Below are 14,404 nucleotides of genomic sequence, written 5' to 3'. Positions count from 1 at the left end.
CCCAATTTCACCAATAAATTGGTGATGTCAAAAGAATAGAGAGGGGCGAGCCTATGATATGGCAGAGCAGGTTGAACTGCCCCTGTGACAACGTCTACAGCCCATATGAGTCTTAAAAACTAACTTAAAAAAGACATATTTGGGGCCGGCGCTGTGGCATACGGGTAAAGCTGCCACCTGCAGTGCTGGCATCCTAAATGGGCACCAGTTCTAGCCCCAGCTGCTCCACTTCTGATCCAGCTCTCTGCTATGGCCTGGGAAGGCAGTATATGATGGCCTAAGTCCTTGGGCCCCTGCACCACGTGGGAGACCAGGAAGAAGCTGCTAGCTCCTGGCTTTGGATCAGCACAGTTCCAGCCATTGTGGCCATCTGGGGAGTGAACCAGCAGATGGAAGACCTCTTTCTGTGTTTCTGCCTCTCTGAACCACTGCCTTTCAAATAAAATAAATGAATCTTTAAAAAGGAAAAAAAAAAAACATATTTCAGATATTTGAGGAAATCTAAAACTAGATTAGGTTTTGATGACATTAGGAACTCATAACTATTCTGTTTGGTATAATGATTACATAAAACCCAGAAATCTGGGGCCAACATTGTGGCACAGCCAGCAGGTTAAACCACCACCACAGATACTGGCATCCCGTTTTGAGTCAGGAATGCTCCACTTATGATTCAGCTCCCTGCAAATGCTCCCAGGAAAGCAGAGGGAAGTGGCTCAAAATGTTTGGGTCCTTGACACCCATGTAGGAGGGAGATCTGGATGGAGTTCCAGGTTCCTGGCTTCAGCCTGGCCCAGCTCCAGTCTTGCCGCCATTTGGGGAGTGAACCACCAGACAGAGAATAGATCTCTCTCCCTCGTTCTTACTCTCTACTTCTCTCTTTCTCCTTCTTTCTCTGTAACTATTGCTTTCAAATAAATACCTAGGGACTGGCATTGCGGTGTGGTGGGTAAAGCTGTCACCTGCAGTGCTGGCATCCCATATGGGCACCAGTTCAAGTCCCAGCTGCTCCTCTTCCAATCCAGCTCTCTGCTATGGCCTGGGAAAGCAGTACAAGATGGCCCAAGTCCTTGGGCCCCTGCACCCGCATGGGAGATATGGAAAAAAGCTCTTAGCTCTTGGCTTTGGATCGGCACAGCTCTGGCCATTGTGTCCATCTGGGGAGTGAACCAGTGGATGGTTCACTCTGTGATGGTTCTCTCTCTGTGTAACTCTGACTTTCAAGTAAATAAATAAATCTTTTAAAAAAATAAATAAGTAATAATTCTTTTAAAAAAAAAACATGTCAGTTAAACATGTATACTGAAACATCTTTGATGAAATGACAAGATATGTGTGATTTGCTATAAAACAGCCCCCCAAAAAATTTTTCTAAGAGGAGGAAGAGAATAAAATAAAATAAAAAAAAAAAAAAACCTCAGCAATGATAATTAATGAGGTTGGCTCATGTGTAACGCAGCTTCATTTTACAAATCTTACTATTTTGGGTATGTTTGAAAATTTTCATAATAAAATAAATTAGCGGGTACTGCCCCAGTAGAGAAAACATGTGGCAAATTGGTAACACCTGGCCCTAAGGGTTTCAGATGAAGGACTGCGAGGCTATAGTTCTTCCTACAAATCAGAAAAGTCTGTTTCAAAACCTTTCATTTCCACTCAGCCTACAGTATGAGCCCACATCCATGCACTACATCAAGTAATTTAAAGATGGCTTTTAAAACAGGAGAGCTGTGAAAATAAACCTGAGTTTCAGTTTCACACATCACAAAAGTTTCCATTTCATCACAAATATACTTTCAAAATAAAATGGGTGTACTGTCGATGAAAATTATTTCTCTGAAACTAAAAAATAATTAAAACAATGAAGAGTAGACCAGGATTTTCAGATCCTAAGACTACTTCAGCTTTACTGCATCTGTAGCGCCCCTGGTTTTGTCAGCAACCAGCCCAAGAAAGCTTCTGTCATGGTCATCAGGATACCACAATAGTTGCCAATTACACCCCAAACCCCAAAACTTGACAGGACCAAAGCAAATGTTTCCTCTTCAATCCACATGAATAAAATCTTCAATAGTAAAATAACACAAATAATAACATTATATATCCCAGGAGGTTCTATCATTTTCATAACCCATAAAACCCTCAATTTGGAAATATTTCCTATCAGTTCTGCCTGATGTTACAAGGGTGGACTTGTCTTCCTAAACCAGGAGTACAAATCTCTGTAAATCATGACATCTGATTCCAGATGTTAAGACTTCTTGAGTGCCATCCTTTGAATTCATCAAGCATATTTAGCATTGATGCCTCCAATGGCTTCTCAAATGAGAAAAGATCTATAAGTTGTTTTTAACTTCTGAAATAAAGAGCTCAATACTATTTTAGGCTATACAAGGACACTTCAAAAAGTTCATGGGAAATGGAATTAAACGATGTTTATTTGGGCACAAAAAATACTTTGAAATGCATGCAGTTTTGTCATAATGCACATTTTCTGTGAGCTTTTTTTTTAATACACCATTTTTAAGTGCATTTATTTCTAAAGTGATGCTGCAAAAACACTAGAGAAAGAGGAAATACACTTCCACTCCAAACCTGTACCCAGGTCATCTTCGCTCGGGTGGTTTATTCGCTCAACCACCCCACCTCCGTCTGGGGCCACAGCCACCTGGAAGGCCTCTTCCTGCCGCCCAGGATGTTGAGAGGACAGACGACGATTTTTGCCCTGCCCCCAATCTTTTACCACGTCTCACTCTCCTCCAGGCCACTTTCCCGCCCCTTCTATGAACCTTCTGAAGCCTTACTCCAGAATTAAATAGTGATTCTAATTTTAAAATATTTACTTTACTTAAAATGTATTGTTTAATATTTGGTATTTATATACTTGCAAGGCAGAGGACAAAGAGAGAAAGAGAGAGAGAAAACTTTCATCTGTTGGTTCACCTCCAAAATGGCCACAACAGCCAGGGTGGGGACAGGCTGAAGCCAGGAGTCAGGAACTCCATATCTGAGTCTTCCACATGAGTGGCAGGAACTCAAATACGTGAGCCACTGAATCCACTGATACCCAGGCACATTAATAGGGAGCTGGACTGGAAACAAAGTAACTGGGACTCCAACTGGTGCTCTGATATGGAATGCAGGCATCCCAAGGGGTAGCCTAATCTGCTGCTCTAATGCCCACCACAAAATTTATTATATGGTTGGATAAAGGTCTGAACATCATCTGTTAAAAAACTATCACCGGGGCCAGCGCTGTGGCGCAGCGGGCTATATCATACTAGCCTGAACCGCCAGCATCCCACATGGGCGCCAGTTCAAGACCCGGCTGCTCCACTTCTGATCCAGCTCTCTGCTAGAGAGCTCTCTGCTGTGGGAAAGCAGTAGAAGATGGCCCAAGTTCTTGGGCCCCTGCACCCATGTGGGAGACCAGGAAGAAGCTCCTGGCTCTTGGCTTCGGATCGGCGCAGCTCCAGCCATTGCGGCCATTTGGGGAGGAACCAGCGGAAGGAAGACCTTTCTCTCTGTCTCTCCCTCTCACTGTCTGTAACTCTATCTCTCAAATGAATAAATAAAATTTAAAAAAAAAAAAAAAACTATAACCTTCCTCTTCTGATTTTAAAAGCATCTCTTTCACCACCAGGAAGCCAATACTGGAATTTCCGTTGCTTTACCACACTTTAATAACTGATAAGAAAAAGCCTCTCATTATTTTTGCTTTTCCTATTTTTCTTGCTCAAATTTTGTTTTATTTGTCAAAAGATTTTTTTTTTTCTGTACTCAGTAAGTGTTTATTGGTTTACAGAAGACAGATTAACTTCACAGTAATTCTGCTAAAGACTCACCAGGATTGTGCTTGGAATTACATTAAAAATTTGGAATCATTGTGACAATCAGTAATTTCTTCCAGTCTTTATTTTAATCTTTAAATATACTTCCTTCATAAAGAACACCTACATTTCTTAGTAACTTTATTCCCTGGAGTCTTGTACTTCATTTAGTAGATACTGCTTAGGATTTACTCCAAGCTCTAGCCCTTATTAGCTGTGTGAATGACCAAGTCACTTACTCTCCCCAAGCCTCAATTTCTTATTATAATATCTACCTAGTAAGATTGCTATGAGACGATGTATGTATGGGAAAGAGTTTACATGGAGACAAACTAGCAGGGAAAAATGTTCAATAACTGTTAGCTAACATTTTAAGACTAGTAAGACCATTCTCCAAAAATATTTTCCAAGTAGTTATTGCTTGTTTGCAGGAAAGTTGCTGATGTTTCCACATTTATATTGTGTCCAAACTTAAGGGTACCTAAAAAATTCAGAGTTTATTTTGCTGCAAAAAAAAAAAAAAAAAAAAAAAACTGAAATGGACATATATGGGGGGGTCTTCAAAAAGTTAATGGAAATATGTATTCTGAAGAAAACTGTGCTTGGATTTCAAAATCTCTGTGCAGAGGCCAGCACTAACGTTGCAGGTAAAGCCGCCACCTGCAATGCTGGTATTCTATATGGGCACTGGTTCAAGTCCAGGTTGTTACACTTCCAGTCCAGCTCCCTGCTAATGCACCTGGGAAAGCAACAAAAGATGGCCCAAGTGCTTTGGCACCTGCACCCATAGGAGACCCAGATGCAGTTCTAGGCTTCCGGCTTCAGCCTGCCTAGTCCTCCCGGCTATTGTGGTCATTTGGGGAGTGAACCAGCAGATGGAAGACCTCTCTGTCTCACCATCTCTCTGTGTAACTGACTTTCAAATAAATAAAACAAATGAAAAAAATTTTTTTTTCTGTGCACCAAATACTTACCTTTTACTAATCTGTTTTTAAAGATTTTTTTTTTCTTTGAAAGGTAGAGTTACAGTGAGAAGAGGAGAGACAGAGAGAGAGAGATTGATTGATTCTATCTGCTGGCTCACTCCCCAAATGGCTACAACAGCCAGGGCTGGGACAGGCTGAAGCCAGGAGCCAGGAACTTTATCCACATCTCCCACATGGGCACAGGGGCTCAAGTACATGGGCCATCTTCTGCTGCTCTTCCAAGTGTGTTAGCAGAAAGCTGGATAGGAAGTAAAGCAGCCAGAAATCAAATTTATACCAGTATTGGATGCCGGTGTTACAGGTGGTGGTGGCTTTACGTGCTATGCCTCAGTGCCGGCCCAATACTTCTCTTTTAATGCCATTTTCCCCACAAATTTTTGAAGTAACTTCACCTATACCCTGAACATTCTTACTACTATTAGTAATTTTTCAGTTACTTCTCTGAATGGCAAAAAACATTAGCTACTTAAAATCAAATACAGAAGAAATAAAAAATATATATATTAGAAAAAAGGTATTTAAATATTACAAAAAACTACTAAAAGATAAATGAATTGGAAACATTTTCAACAAACAGTTTATGTAAGAAGTTAATTTATTTAACCTAGCCAATAGAACAAAAAGAATAATTCAATAAACTATGATAAAACAAATGACTGGTTACACAGAAAACATTTAAACTGGATTCTCAACATAAACCATATGTTGGGGCCAGCAAGGCAGCTCAGCAGATTAAGCTGACACTTGCAACACTAGCATGCCACACTGGATTGAAGGTTTCAGTCTTGGCTGCTCCACTCCTGACCCAGCTAGCTGCTAAGGTGCCTGGGAAGACAAAGGAAGATGGCCCATGTACTAGGGTCTTGCCACCCATGTGGGAGACCAGGATGGAGTTCCATACTCTTAGATTCAGTTCAACCCAGACCCAGTCATTGTGGCCATTGGGTAGTGAACCAGCACATAGAAGGTCTTTCTCTCTCTCTTCCTCTCTTTCAAATAAATAAATGAATAAGTAAACCCTTAATAAATCATATGCCAACATAAAGGACAGAAAGAACAAAGAATCAAAGTTAAAATTAAATCTTAAAAATTTTAGAGGACCATTCCTAGCAGTATTATTTATAATAGCAAAAGAACTGAAAATAATTCAAATGTCAATTTAGGAAAGTTTACCTACTATAATTATTGTTTATTTCTGCCCCTCTCCATGCTCCAGGCCCACACTACAATACAAACTCCACAAAAACAGGGACTTTTGGGGGGATGGGGGTTTTTTCATTGATGTGTTCTAAAAGGCTGTGCCTAACATAGGGAACAATCCATAAATATTTGCTGAAGGAACGGTCCATCACCAGGAGAATGGATATTCATATGATAAGACAGTATACACCAGCAAAAATGAACTATAATTAACACACATCATGGATCAGTCTCAGAAATATCATACTGAATGAAAGAAGTTTTAGAGTACTACATATATTTTTAAATGCAAAATTATGAAAAAAGTTTGTATTTTTTTCATAATTTTCATATGTATGGTATTTCAGGTAGAAGTTTTGAACAGTATACCTGAAGAGGGACAATTAAGACATTATTTTGAAAAATGTAAAAGTTATGGAAACACATTTATTGTAACTCACAAAATTTAGTTTCTTAATTCAATAAACACTACTCAGGAATTAAAAGCAGAAATAAAGTTTCAATATCAAGTCACTTACAAAACTGTAAAATAAAATATTCAATAATGGTTAAAATAAAACATACCGATAAGTTCAGGTGGATTTCTGTCATTAAACCGCTCACACAGACGAATAAATGTATTAGTAACCTCAGTTGTAGGGCACTCACCATGTCTAGTAATATGGAGGGAAAAATTTTAATAAGTGATTAAAATATCAATGAAAAGCTTTGGTATTAAACAATCTTAACACATAACTTACCCTTTACACTGAAGTTTTATATATTTGATTCCTTCTTTTTCTATGTCATTTCTATCATAAAACCTTGAAGTATTTGTCAGGTCTACCAACAAGCCCATTTTAACCTTAAAATAAAAAGAAAGAAGGGCAGAATTACTAGCAACTGAATTTGTTCCAAAATAAGTTTACTAAAGACACTAGAGTTCAGGTATCTGTATTAAGGGAGATTTTATGTTCACTCTGTTGTTAACAATTACCAAGTCTTATTCACGACTCTAGAACTTAGCAAGCATTCAATGAAATAAACTAATCCACAAACTAATGAAGGAACAAGAACATAGCAAAACAGATCCCATTTCCAACATCACAAAAATTTACCCAGAAAACACTATTGTAGTTATATATATATATACACATATATATTATAATATATATATTTCTGCACCTTTGATTTATTAGATAAGAATCTAGAACAGGGATGGCATCTATTTGAAACACACAGCAACTCAAGCTCCATACGTCCATCACTCCCAGCATTCCAAGTAGCCACCTCCAATGAATATCTGTTAACTATACCATACTATATCCTACAACTGAGGCCTAAAAGATAAAAGAGCTGGAGGCAGGCTTTCAGCATGGCAGTTAAGACACGATTGGGACACCACATCCTATTTCAGAGCACCTGGTCCAAGTCCTGGCTCCTCCACTTCCCATTTCCAACACAGCTACCTGCTATTTGTGCATCCTGGAAATCAGCCGATGATGGCTCAAGTACCTGGGTCCCTGCCACTGACATGGGAGACATAAAATGAGTTCCCAGCTCTTGGATTCAGCCTGGCTTAACCTTGGCTGTTGTGGGCACTGGGGAGTAAACCAGTGGATGAAAGATCTCTCCTCAACTCCTTTCAAATAAAATGAAAATTTTAAAAATTTCCCAATGAGACAAGCCATTTATGCCATTCAGTGGTGGGGAAACTTTTTCTAAACCAAGGGTCATTTGGATATTTATAACCTCATTCACGGGCCATACAGAATTATCAACTTAAAAAATCAGCTTGCTGAGGCTAGCACTGTGGCATAGAAGGTTAAGCTTCTGCCTGCAGTGCCAGCAACCCATATGGGCACCAGTTCCAGTTCCAGCTGCTCCACCACCAATGCAGCTCCCTGATAACAAGCCTGGGGAAAGCAGCAGAAGACAGCCCAATTACTTAGGACCCTGCACCCACATGAAAAGCTGGAAAAAGCTCCTAGCTTCAGCCAGGCCCAGTAAAGGCCATTGCAGCCATTTAGGGAGTGAACCAGTGGATCAAAAATTCTCTCGGGGCTAGCACTGTAGCATACCAGGTAAAGCTACTGCCTGCAGTGTCGGCATCGCACATGGGTTCTGGTTCAAGTCCCGGCTGCTCTGCTTCCAATCCAGCTCCCTGTTGATGCTCCTAGGAAAGCAGCAGAAGATGGTCCAAGTCCTTGGGTCCCTACACCCACAAGGGAGACCCAGATGAAGCTCCTGGTTCCTGGCTTCAGATAGGCCCAGTTTCAGCCATTGCAGCCATTTGGGGAGTAAACCAGCAGATGGAAGATCTCTGTGTGTGTGTGTGTGTGTGTGTGTGTCTCTGCCTCTCTATAACTCTTTCAAATAAATAAATCTTAAAAAAAAAAAAAAAAGATTTTTCTCTCTTTTGAACCAGTGGAAAGATATCTCTCTCTACCATTCAAATAAATAAATAAATAATTTTTTTCAAGATTAGCCTGCTATAGATTCATTGAATTTCGAGTCTTGGCAAGGCCAGACCAAACGATTTCACAGGCCATACACAGCCTGTAGTCAGATGTTTACCATCCCTGCCTAGTATGTATGTATGGATGGATAGACAGATGGACATATCAATAGATCCCTGTGTATCCTACTAAAAACCCTTCTATTTTCTGAAAATACACTGATGCCAAAGTTATATTCTTTGAAAGGGTTAAAAGGGTTAAAAATGAAGATGGTAAGATAAGACAGCAATTTCCCTCTTCTCTTCCTGGATATCCTACAAAAACCGGGTAATGGGGCACATAAAACCTATATATACATAAAAATGTCTAGGTTCTTCCATGCCAGTATGCCACAGCACCAACCCCTTTCCAGAAAGACTTAAGAATACTGAAGAAGCTATGTGGGAAGGAAGAATAGAAAAGCAGACATGAGATGGCAGATTTCAGAAAATGCCAATACAAATGTATTTCCTTTAATTTAGATCTCATCCTCAACTGGTGGGCTTATAAGCTTTCTACAGACAGCAGACTACAGTAAAGCAGAAGCAATGCAGAGCACAATATGCAAGGAAGACACAGAGTAAAAATGAGACTGTCAATAAATAAAATGCAAGCACAAAAGGAACCACCCAGGTCAATCAGTAAGAGACTAAATAAATAAATCAAGGTAAACATTCTAATACTATGAAACTATTTTTAAAAAAGAAAGTTCAGCCAGCGCCGCGGCTCACTTGGCTAATCCTCCGCCTGCAACGCCAGCACCCCGAGTTCTAGTCCCAGTCAGGGTGCCGGATTCTGCTCCGGTTGCTCCTCTTCCAATCCAGCTCTCTGCTGTGGCCTGGGAAAGCATCGGAGGATGGCCCAAGTGCTTGGGCCCTGCACCCACATGGGAGACCAGGATAAGTACTTGGCTCCTGGCTTCAGATCAGCACAGCCTTAGCAGCCACTGGGGGGTGAACCAACGGAAAAGGAAGACCTTTCTCTCTCTCTCTCTCTCACTGTCCACTCTGCCTGTCAAAAAAAAAATTTTAAATAAAGAAAGAAAGAAAGAAAGTTCACTATGTATTAATATTTGAAAATCTTGAGAATATACTATTAGGTTTAAAAACTAAGGTTCGGGGCAGGGGCTAAGATGTTGTGGCACAGTAGAATAAGCACCCACTAGCCACACCAGCATCCCCTATCAGAATGCCAATTCAAGTCCCAGCTTCTCTGCTTCCAATCCAGCTTCCTACTAATAGGCCTGGGAAGGCAACAGAAGATAGCCTAAGTACTTGGGCCCCTGCTGTCCATTTGACAGACCAGGATGGACTTCCCTAACTCCTGGTTTTGGTCACGCCCAGCCAATAGCTGCTGTGGCTATTTGGGGATTGAACTAATGGATGGAAGATATCTGTGTGTGTGTGTGTGTGTGTGTATGTGCGTGTGTTTCTCTGTGTCTCTCCTCTATCCCTCTGCCCTTCAAATAAATTTTTAAAAATCTCATTTTTTAAAAAAGTAAGGTTCAGGGGCCAGCACCACAGCATAGTAGATTAAGACTCCACTTACAGTGCCAAAATCCCATATGGGTGCCAATTTGAGTTGAGTCCCAGCTGCTCCACTTTTGATCCAGCTCCCTGCTAATATGCCTGGAAAAGTAGCAGAAGACAGCCCAAGTCCTTGGTCCCCTGCACCCACATGAGAGGCATGGAAGAAGTTCCTGGCTCCTGGCTTCAGATCAGCCCAGCTCCAGCAGTTGTAGCCATTTGGGGAGTGAAACAGTGAATGAAAGACCTCTCTCTCTGTGCATCTCTCCCTCTCTCTCTGTAACTCTGCCTTTCAAATAAATAAATCAATCTTTTAAAAAAAGGTAAGTTTGAGATCAACATATATAATATGCTAACTTGAATATAAAGAGGAGAAAATAATTGAATAACTAAAAAATCTAGAAATAGTGAAACCCATGAGGGATGTGGTTAGGGACTGGGCAGCTAGAGGGCAAAAGAAGACTTTTCAAGATCTAACATGAGTGGAAGTATTATTTATTTTGAAATTAAAAAATAAAAATGAGAGCAGGCATTTAACTAGCAACTGAGATGCCTGCCTCCCATATCACAGTAGCCAGGTTCAACTCCTGGCTCTAGCTCCTGACTCCAGCTTCCTGCCAATGCAGACTGTGGAAGGCAATGGTGATGATTCAAGTGTTTGGGTTCCTGCCACCAACATGGGAGCCTAAGACTTCCTGGCTCCAGGCTTCGGCCCCATCTCAGCGCCTATCACTGAAGATACTTGGGAAATAAACCAACAGATGAGCTCGCTCGCTCTCTCTCTCTGTGAATCTGTCTCTCAAATAAGTAATTTTCTAAAAATATAAAAATAAAATTGCAGCACCATTTGGTAGAGCAGTTAAGATGACAACTGGGACACCTATGTTCCCTTTGAAAATGTCTGGGGTCAAGTCCCAGCTCTGCTCTCAATTCCAGCTTCCTCTTGGTGTGCATCCTGGGAGGCAGCTGGTGATGGCTCAAGGGTCTCTGCCTGCTATGTAGAGACCTGAATTAGTTTCCTGGTTCCCAGCTTCAGCCTGACCCATTCCTGGCCTCTACAAGCATTTGGGGAGTGAACCAGAAGGTAAGAGCTCTATCAGTCTATCTGCCTTTGTCTCTCTGCCTCTCAAATAATTTTTAAATGAAAATAATTTTAAATGACAATAAAAAAGAGCATTAAGGTAGACTCATATCTTAGGCAGTTAAATTCTAAAATAAATACATAGGGGCAAAAGTAGGTACAGTTAAAATTCTATTGTAAATTCCTTAAATAACCAATAGAAAACAATACACATAGTCATACACTGTGTATCTCTTTGGAGACTTACTCCCATCTCACAATAAATCCATCACAGACAGTTTTTCTTTCTGGGTTGAAACAAAAATCATTATTCCTTCTGTTGAACACTAACTGCAATGGTTGGATTGTGTTCAGGGGCCATGTGGTGTGAAGAATCTTTAGAAAAATAGAATCACATTCAGCCTGGCAAGACAGTCTCACTAAGCAATGCATGAGTGAACTAAGCTCAAAGGAACAGCTAATTCACACATCTTCCACCTCATTCTGACGCATATGCTCTCTGGCAAGAATAGCGAGAGAAACAATCTGTACTGTTAAATCATTCTTTTTCTCTCCTTTTTATTGGTTTTATTGACTTCCTAATGTTGGATTTGCTTAAATAATGATTAGAATCCACTGCTAAGGGGGAAATTATGACCAAAACATTTAAACTTCACATATGGCAAAACAGACAAAAATGTATACTTCTAAAATAGTAGGAGTCTCCAAAAAGTTCATGAAAAAAAAGTGTGTATTCTGAAAAAACTACGAGTGCATTTTGAAAACCTCTGCACCAAAATAAAATTTATCTTTTAATTCCGTTTTTCATGAGCTTTTAAGTTCTCGTGTAAGGATAATGCTAGTTTCTACCTCAGAGCTGTCATGAGATGTAGATGCATCCCTAGTCTTTGCCAAGCACTGTTCTACATACTTTACATGTACTCGGTTGTTTAATTTTGTAAGATGAGGAAACTGAAACATGAAAACGCAAATTTTTAAGTGACAAACTGGGAATCAAATTCACAATACTTGGCTTCCAAGTCCAAGTTCTTACTTAGCACACTGCCAAGAATGTTTTCAACATTCTACAAATGTTAGCTATGATTTTCAATATGATTACTGATAATGATAACAAACAGTTTATGAGCTATAAGATATAAACAAATGACTGAAGGCTCACCAAGAAAAGGAATGAATAACAGGTTTTCAAAATCTAAGTGGTTATTACTTTTCAATCTCATAATATAAGCCTTGCATATAATGGGAACTAGTGTTCACTCAATGTGCTAATACAGCATACAATAACAGACTACCAGTAGTAAATAAACCAGTAATGATGATTGGTATTGTGAGTTGACTTCCGTCCTGTAAGAAGATGTGTTCAAATCCCAAAGAACCTATAAACGTGACCTTATCTGGAAATAGGGCAATAAGGTCTTTGCAGATGTAATCAAGTTAATTCTTGCTGGATTACGGTGGGCTCTAATCAAATGACTGGTGTTCCTCACAAGAAGAAAATGTGAAGATGGAGACACACAGGGAAAATATCATGTGACTGACCATGGAAGCAGAGACTAGAATGATGAAGCCACAAAACAAAGAGCACAGGGGCCAGCACTGTGTTGTAGCGGGTAAAGCTGCTGGCTGCTCCACTTCCAATCCAGCTCTCTGCTATGGCTGGGAAAGCAGTGAAAGATGGTCCAAGTCCTTGGGCCCCTGAACCAGCTTCCTCCTGGTTCCTGGCTTCAGATAGGCCTGCCTCTGGCCATTGTGGCCATTTGACAAGTGAACCAGTGGATAGAAGATCTCTCTCCCTGTCTCTGCCTCTGCCTCTCTGTGACTCCACCATTCAAATAAATAAATAAATCTTAAATTAAAAAAAAAAAAAAAAGAGCACCAAGGATGGCACGGTCTGACTCTGAGCCTCCACAAATCACTTTGATTTCAAACTGCTGGCTTCCAAAAATGACAGACTAAATATCTGCTCTTGCAAGCTACCCAGTCGGTAGTACTTTTTCACAGCAGTCCTAGGAAACTAACACAACTGGTATTATGATAGAATAATATTTAAAAAACACACACACACAAAGGTTCATTTACTCTTAAAAAGCTACCTGATAGGTAATAAAATGGGAAAGCAGTCTAGAAGAGAGTTTGGCAATTTCCTGTAAAACTAAACATGCATTTATCCTATGACCAACAATCATATACGTCAGAGGGCGGTGATCCCAGACAAAGGAATACTTCCATTCACACAGAACACCACACAGGAATGTTCACAGCACCTTTTATTACCCCACAACTGGGAAAACCCAAACATCCTTCAGCAAGAGAAGTAGTACATGCATGCAACTTAATACTACTCAGCAACAAAAAGAACCAAACTTTTAGTTGATACATGCAACAACCTCCACAGCTCTCAAGCCCATTATGCTAGGGGGTGGGGATTCCCAAAAGGTCACATCCTATTCTATTCCATTTATACAACATTCTCACAGGGACAAAACTACCGTGATGAAAATAAATTAGCAGCAGCCAGGGTGGCAGGGAAAGAGTCTGACTGTAAGTGGTAGCTTGACAGTGTTCCTTTGTGGAAGCATAGAAGGTTTGTAATCACAGCAGAAATTTACATGGGATCTACCTGTACAGGACTGCACATACACAGATACCTAAATAAATACCTAAATAAAGTCTAGTTGACAAAACTATGCAAATGCTGATTTTCCTGCTTTTCATATTGTGCCTCAATCATATAAAATGTCACCACTGGGAAAAGCTAGGGGAAGTATTCTTTGTACAAATTTTGCAACTTCTGAGTGTATTAATTGTATCAAAATGAAAAAAGTTTTCTTAAAGGTGCCTAAAGAACAAAAGAAAATGTATATTAAATCAAGTTTTTGATTCTTACCTTTAGACTCTTTAGATAATTTGAGAGCATACTTGGATGGAATCGATTTTCTTCAGCAACTTGACTATCATATCTTGGTCCTAACATTGTCTTCAGAGGTAAGAATCTTCCTAAACAACATTAAGATAGGTAGTAATTTTTAGTAAAGAAAATGTTCCAAGTTAAAGCCCTACAATTAGCAGTTTATAAAACCACTTTCTTACTATACTATATTTTAAATGAAAAAATAATCTATAAATGCAACTTTTCATGAAGTACTCTCAATGGAAACTAAACTGTTATGATTTGAATATCTTCCCAACCAAGTCAGTTTAGTCCCCAAAGTATTACATTAATGGCAATGAAAGAGCAGAAAACATAATCCAGTCATGCTGCCTGTTGGTGGTGGCTTGGATTAAGTTGTTGGGTGGGGCCCAT

At 39.9% G+C, this 14,404-nt stretch overlaps 1 protein-coding gene across 1 annotated transcript in view; it reads right to left on the bottom strand.

The window, feature by feature from the left end:
* Nucleotides 1-14,404, bottom strand: part of RNGTT (RNA guanylyltransferase and 5'-phosphatase) — a 323,382-nt gene that overhangs the window by 292,763 nt on the left and 16,215 nt on the right. Inside the window, exons 2-4 of the mRNA XM_002714574.5 lie at nt 13,988-14,097; nt 6,757-6,860; nt 6,581-6,669 (exon numbers count right to left, since the gene is read on the bottom strand). Coding sequence (XP_002714620.1) covers nt 6,581-6,669; nt 6,757-6,860; nt 13,988-14,097 — 303 coding nt within the window. The remainder of the gene's footprint in view (nt 1-6,580; nt 6,670-6,756; nt 6,861-13,987; nt 14,098-14,404) is intronic.

Source organism: Oryctolagus cuniculus, chromosome 5, assembly GCF_964237555.1.
Source record: "Oryctolagus cuniculus chromosome 5, mOryCun1.1, whole genome shotgun sequence".
NCBI classification, from domain to species: domain Eukaryota; kingdom Metazoa; phylum Chordata; class Mammalia; order Lagomorpha; family Leporidae; genus Oryctolagus; species Oryctolagus cuniculus.
This window is presented reverse-complemented; position numbering and strand designations above follow the sequence as displayed.